Genomic DNA, 6,938 nt, shown 5'->3' with positions numbered 1-6,938 from the left:
ATTCATTTTAAAATGTGAAAATGTGAAAATGTGAATAAGGGAGACATAATCCATCTTGACTTTATATCCCTCAGGTACATCCTAAAGCTACATGGCTACAGTGTCCAGTGGCTTCTGCTCTGTAGACCACATAGTCTAAGATAGAAATGAGCAGACCAAACCTGTTGAACCAGGCTGGCATGAAATGAAACATGGGGCAGTTCCTTTCAGCTGAACCTTCTAAATTAGTGCCAGCCACTTGGCAGGAGGAAGGATCACATGACCTCTGGGTACTCCAAAATACCTTACAAAGAGCCAATCAGGAGACAGTATAGGGATGATGTCACTATAAAAGCCTATGCACTTAGATATAGCAGCAGGTGTTAGGGAAAAGATCTCTGATAGGGACAGTGCTCAATGACATAGATAGGAGGAGGATCACAAAGACACTATAATTGTAGTATAAGCAGCACTGGAGAGAGTGTTCTGCAAAATCTGTTTAATTCCAAAATAAGAGTGAAAAAGCAGTGCCGGGTTATGTATCAATTTTGCACATAGTCTATTATATTCATACACTAATTTATATAAAAAGGTACACATAGAGGGTTTCCTGTCACTTTTGCACATAGGCTGTTAAATTGGTACACTAATTGATATGAAAAAGCAGGATGTAGAGAGTTTTGTATCACTTTTGCACATAGGCTGTTAAATTGGTACACTAATTGATATAAAAAAGCAGCACATAAAGGGTTTTGTGTCATTTATGCACTTTCAAAGACACTAGTCCTGTTGCTACTCCCCAAGCTGGGATAATGTTTTGAGTTTGTAAAAAGGATGGTATGGATCCCCCTCTTTCCAAGGGCCCCGAGACAGCTGCATGGTGTATTTGTACTGTATGTTATGCACAGAAAAGAAAGGCAACAAGAGTCTTGATACAATCTATCCCATTTATTACAGTATTTAGGCATATAACACATATATACATTTACAGTGTAGAACATAAAACATTACAATATTTATTAAATATATTGAAAAAACCCAAAATACAAAATTATCTTTAAAACTTAAGTAAGTACAAAAAAAAATGAGAATGAGAAAAATGGGCCACTAATAAGTCATCTACCCTGTGCCTGGATGTACATATGAAGCAGAGCTGAACTACCATAGCGCACCAACCACCATTTCCTAGTCTTTACTTAAAGGAAGTCAGAACCCAAATATGATCTAGATATTATAAACCAACGAGGGAAGATTACATGAATGGAGTTTGTGAAAAAATATGTTAATGGGAAAAAAATTGGATGCAATTGTGTGCAATCCATCAATCACTTTTTATTGACTTCTATTATTTTTTCATTTTTTTTTATCGTACACAAAAACGTGCTTGTCTACGTTTTTGTATACGTTAAAAGTGACCATTTCAAAACGGATCCATTAGACAGACTGAAAAAATGCAGTGTAAACCCAACCTTAGCCAGCTGAGCTTACTCGCTCGTTGATTTTTTTTTATTATTTATGTGTATTATATTGTTCACCACCACCTTTATGAACTTTAAAATTTTGCTTTAAAAGTCTGGTTCGTACAGAACCAAACTTTTTTGCAAAGTTTGGAATGAATCTCTGTTCGTCTCTAGTATTATGTAGAATTTATTTATATTTGTAAAACCTACTTCGTTTTCACTTTTCCCCCATTTTTAGCCCCCTCTAGGGGACTTCAATATACTGTACCATTGCTTGATTGCTTGTATAGTCCATCCATAATAGGGGTAAAAAATGGGATTGGTTGCTGGAAGGGACTGGCATGCAGCTTTTAACTTTTATCCACCTAGATGCCACGGCCCATATTATAGAGGAAGTCCAGCGGGGGGGTTAAAAAATCCCTACAGGCAGGGGGTGGGGGAAATTGGAAAAACAAATCTGATTACTGCTCGCTGAGCCGACTGTCATTTTCTCTGCCGTTCCGGGTACGTCACGACCCGGTATCCATGTCACAGGTTGGTGGAATTTAGCCCGCTCAGCCAATCAGTGACTGCAGTGGTATCCCGCCCAAGTCACTGACTGGCTGAGCGGGGCATCCATCAGCCAGGGCGTGATGTAGCCAGTTGGGAGCTCCGAAGACAGCAGGCGGGGGCCAGGAGTGGGTCGTGGGTAGGCGTGGTCACCAGGACAGGTGACTATAACTGATTTTTCAACCTTAGATTTAAGAACTTAAATGTGACAAGGAAATATTACGCAGTTGCAGAATAAAGGCACTTTCAGTGCTCCACCTACTTTGTGAAAAGGAGGAGCCACAGTAGGAAGAGAGGAGACGGGTGATATCTTCCCTTTATATGATAGATTCCTACAGATTACATACAATAAATAAATAATAGACTGTTGTCTCATTGTTGTGTACACGTGAGACAGTAGGGCAGTCCATAGTGGGAATATATACATTTGAAGGCGTTCTGCTGCTCCGAATGAGACAGAAATCGGACAATGGGCACTTCAGATGATGCACTGTCCACTTACCAAATAAAAAAAAATACATAAAATTTTTGATAGGTGGCGCTGTAACAGTATTTTATTTGCATAAATTGAGGCTTTCACAGAGGCATGGCCTCCTTGCTCACCAGATCTCATCCTATTTGACTTCTGGTCAGGAGATTTCTTGAAGGACCAGGTCTTCAGCATTCATGTTGTGGAGATTAAATTATACTTAAGTGGTGGAAAGCATGGCTTTGCGAATGGAGAGCATTGTTGAAAACCAAGGAGGACATATCGAAGACTTGTAGCGTAATATGCTACAGCGCCACCTATCGCCTTTTTCTATACAGTTACCTAATATTATAGAACTAATTTTAGTTCTCTTCCTCACTGTCCTCGCATGATATATTACAGGATTCTCGTGGCGGACATGAACTGGCTGAGGAGTAATAAGATTTCTCATCACAATCATCATTACGAGATTCTCTTGGCTTACATAAGGAGCTAGCAGTAAGATAGGATCTCCTCTCAATTCCCACACTATGGAATTCCCTTGGCCTAGGTACCGCGATAATCGAAACACAGGATCTCTCCTCACATTCAGCTGCACGGGGTTCTCTTGGCCTACACACAATGTTAGGAGAAACACAGGACCTCTCCTCACATTCAGCAATACGGGGTTCTCTTGGCTTACACACTATGACTGGAGAAGTACAGGGCATCGGCACAGATCGTGGACTACAGGGTTCACATGGCTTGGGGCATCCCTGTTCACATTGTTCATCACAGGCTTGTCTTGGCCTACACAAGATGTTCGGGGAATAAAAGGCTATTCCATCTTGGCAGTCATTCTCTGATTTTTGGCACCACAATGGCTGAAAGAGAAGAATCAAACTGGAAGTTACCAATAACAGCTATGACGTTCAATTGGTTGCAGTAAACTAGTCTTTGGAATACACCAAACAACATTTATAAGACCAAATAGACATAGTAAGTGTAATAGCATTCAAACCGTTATTGGGAAATAAGCCTTACTCCAATTCTTACTTAGTGGGGTAGATGTGAACCCCATTACGGTACCTGATTCTGGATTCATATTATTATCTGTTGTTGTGTACACTTTGCCCATGCTGTTGTATAGCACAGAGCTTGTTAAGTTATTATTTCTCAGCTCTCTTATGTCTTGACAGAATAATATATCTGGGTCTATGTCTCCTATTATATGTCTTAAGCATATTTTGGATGAATCTTTTCTAATTGCAAACTCCCACACTGCTGATTGACAACTCTTCCTCTATACAAACTTTATTCTATTTGTTTTGTATTTATGCTTGTATTTTGGAGCACATACAGATCTCAGACAAAAAAGACTAGTGCACAATCAATGCAACCAAGAGCAGGGACACCTGTCAAAGGCTTCTGTACACTGAGCATTGACTTAACATTTCCTGGGATATCGAAATTATACAGAGTGAATGTATTACTGTGATTTTTTTTTTTAGAGCCAGATAATGGAACCCACTATTTTTCTCTACATTTTGAACATTATTATGAGGGCAGTCATCTTGCCTGAGCTATTTTTAACAGCATTAAAAGAGATGCTTTACAGCAGACCCCATGGACCTAGACAACAGTGGATAAGACCCATTATTCCACAGGGATTGAAAAAAAACTAAAATGTGTCCCATGGTCCATGGGGCTTGCTGTAAAGAATATCTGTAAATGCTGTTAAAAGGGTACGCCACAATTTTTTTTTTTCGTCAAATTTACTGGTGCCAGTAAAAGAAGAGCGGTTTTCTATAAGGATTTGCTTTAGCAGAGAGCAGTGTTTCAGACTGGAAAGAATACACATCTTCCTGCAGGACATACAGCAGCAGATAAGTACTGGAAGACATTTTTTTTTTAATAAAAATAATTTACAAATCTGTATAACTTTCAGTTGATTTCAAGATATTTTTTTCCTCTGGAGTGCCCCTTTAAAATATCCCAGGCAAGATGGCTGCTCCCATAATAATGTGCAAAAATGCAAATAAAAAGTAATCAGAAAATAGATCCAAATGACAACAAGAAGACGATATTTCGTTACCTGGATGTGGTAACAAAAAAATCTAGATGATACATTCCATTTAATAATAGCATGAGTATAAAGACAAAGCATCTCTAAAACATCATTTATAGGATACACTGTATAATGCTAAAGAAAAATATATAATTACATGTTATACTTACCAGGAAGATTAAGCCAAGCAGTAAAGTAGCAGCCAAGAGTGACAGCATGACTAACAGTGCGATTCCCCATCCCGGGACCGGACCTGATAGAAGAAGAACTCAGGATTAGTATCTGACACCAATAAGACATGGCCGCACCTCCACATTATACAGCTCCACATAATTCTAAAGGCCATTCACCAACCTAATCCACCATTACCCTGTCAGCCAAGCAGTCATGTGCAATGTTTTTTTAGTGAGCATAAAATATGTTTCTTCCAGACCCCTCCCCTGCAGAAAGGTTTAAAGGGGTTAGATAAACATAACTGGGAAACAGCGCCACTTGTGTCCTCAGTTTCTGTGTGGGATTGCAATTTACTTAAATTGAAGTGAAATAAGCTGAGTTTTAATACCTGACACAACCTGAGGACAGGGGTGGCGCTGTGTTTGGAGGAAAAAAATTCTATGTTTCTAAGCAGGTTAAAATCCAGTGTAACTGATGTATGTCTATCCATGTCACAGTACACTATACAAGGGGAAAAGACACCCTTAGGCCATGGCGGAGATTTATCAAAGTGAAACTGGCTCAGTCGCCCCTAGCAACCAATCAGATTCCACCTTTCATTTTCCAAAGAGTCTGTGAGGAATGAAAGGTGGAATCTGATTGGTTGCTAGGGGCAACTGAGCCAGTTTCACTTTACACCATGTTTGATAAATCTCCCCCCGTGTTTCTACTTTTTGGTCCATGTTTTCAATTATATTTTAGTTTTCAATTTATATCTTTAGTTTTTCTTTACTAATGGCTCATGACATTCCATTTTATGTACAGATGATGCATTTATGCTATTCTCCTAGTCATGGTGCTGTATTTCAATTATAAACTTGTTTTTCATACATTAAGTTGGACTCTGTTATACTTTGACATACTGCTTAGGCCGGGTTCACACTACGTAAAAAACACGGCCATTAGTATGAAATATGGCCGTGTTTTTTACGTAGTGTGAACAAAGCCTAAGGCTGTATGTAAAATCTGCATACTTACCTGTCCCGCTTCCCTGTAACTACTTCTACTACTGCTGATGTGGACAGTAAATGCCCATTGAGCATAGACAACTTTTAGTATAATATTACAGCTATAATACAGTAAGTTATCTCTGTAAAAGAGCCCCGATACACTTATATGGGGGAGTTACACTTACCTGTTGTGTTTCTGTATATGTGAGTAGTCTGTGCACCTGGTGGAAACAAAACAACAACTCAGTTCACCAACGATGATGATGGTAATAATAATAATAATAATAATAATAATAATAATAATAATAATAATAGTACTATTCCTGCTACCTGAATGGGGAGGGTGCAGCTGTGCTAGTAGAGAGAACATATGTAGAGAGGAAGATAGTGTAGATAGGGAACTGGGACTTCAAAAGCTACTCCAGAAAAAATTGATTCTGTTACGTTATGTTCAGATTAACTGGTTTCAGAAAATTATATGCTGTAGATTTGTCATTAATTTCTATTTAAAGATCTCCAGTCTTCTAGTACTTATCAGCTTGCTGCTGTCCTGCAGGAAGTGTATTGTGTATTTTTTTCCATTCTGACACAGTGCTCTCTGCTGCCACCTCTGTCCAAGTCAGGAACTGTCTAAAGCAGCAGCAAATCCTCATAGACAACCTCTCCTGCTCTAGACAGTTCCTGACATGGACAGAGGTGGCAGCAGAGAGCACTGTGTCAGACTGGGAAGAATACATCACTTCCAGCAGAACATACAGCGGCTGTTAAGTACTGGAGGACTGGAGATTTTTAAATTAGCAATCTATATAATTCTGAAAAACAAAACTGGAGTACCCCTTTAAAGGGGCACTCTGGCCCTTTCAAATTTTACATATATTGTTGCCCTAAGGGTGCGTGCACACTACAGAAATCCTGTTGTTGGGTGGATTGGTGGATGGATGTTATTAGTTCTACTGAAAATGTTACATATGATAAATGATAAATATTTTCATTTCTGTAGCTGATGCTGTTTATGCTACCATTACTACTACTATTTTTACTACTATTACTACTACTACTATTACTACTACTATCACTACTACTACTATTACTACTACCATTACTACTAGAGATGAGCGAGTAGTGAAATATTCGACTTTCGAGAATTCGAAGCGAATAGGCACCGATATTCGACTATTCAAACAAGTATTCAATCCCATTATAGTCTATAGGAAAAAAATTCTTGGCACTTGGAAATCAAAATTCGACCACTTGGAGGTCACTAAGTCCCC

General features: G+C 38.9%; 1 protein-coding gene across 1 annotated transcript in view; it reads right to left on the bottom strand.

The window, feature by feature from the left end:
* Positions 1-912: 912 nt before the first annotated feature.
* The window catches only part of LOC138766321 (uncharacterized), a 9,935-nt gene continuing 3,909 nt past the window's right edge, over positions 913-6,938 (bottom strand). The window contains exons 2-4 of the mRNA XM_069943855.1: positions 5,853-5,888; positions 4,675-4,757; positions 913-3,320 (exon numbers count right to left, since the gene is read on the bottom strand). Of these exons, the coding sequence (XP_069799956.1) occupies positions 2,820-3,320; positions 4,675-4,757; positions 5,853-5,888 (620 nt within the window). The 3' untranslated portion in view covers positions 913-2,819. The remainder of the gene's footprint in view (positions 3,321-4,674; positions 4,758-5,852; positions 5,889-6,938) is intronic.

Source organism: Dendropsophus ebraccatus, chromosome 10 (genome assembly GCF_027789765.1).
Source record: "Dendropsophus ebraccatus isolate aDenEbr1 chromosome 10, aDenEbr1.pat, whole genome shotgun sequence".
NCBI classification, from domain to species: Eukaryota; Metazoa; Chordata; class Amphibia; order Anura; family Hylidae; genus Dendropsophus; species Dendropsophus ebraccatus.
Note: the sequence above shows the minus strand (reverse complement) of the source record. Positions and strands in the feature narration are given on the sequence as shown.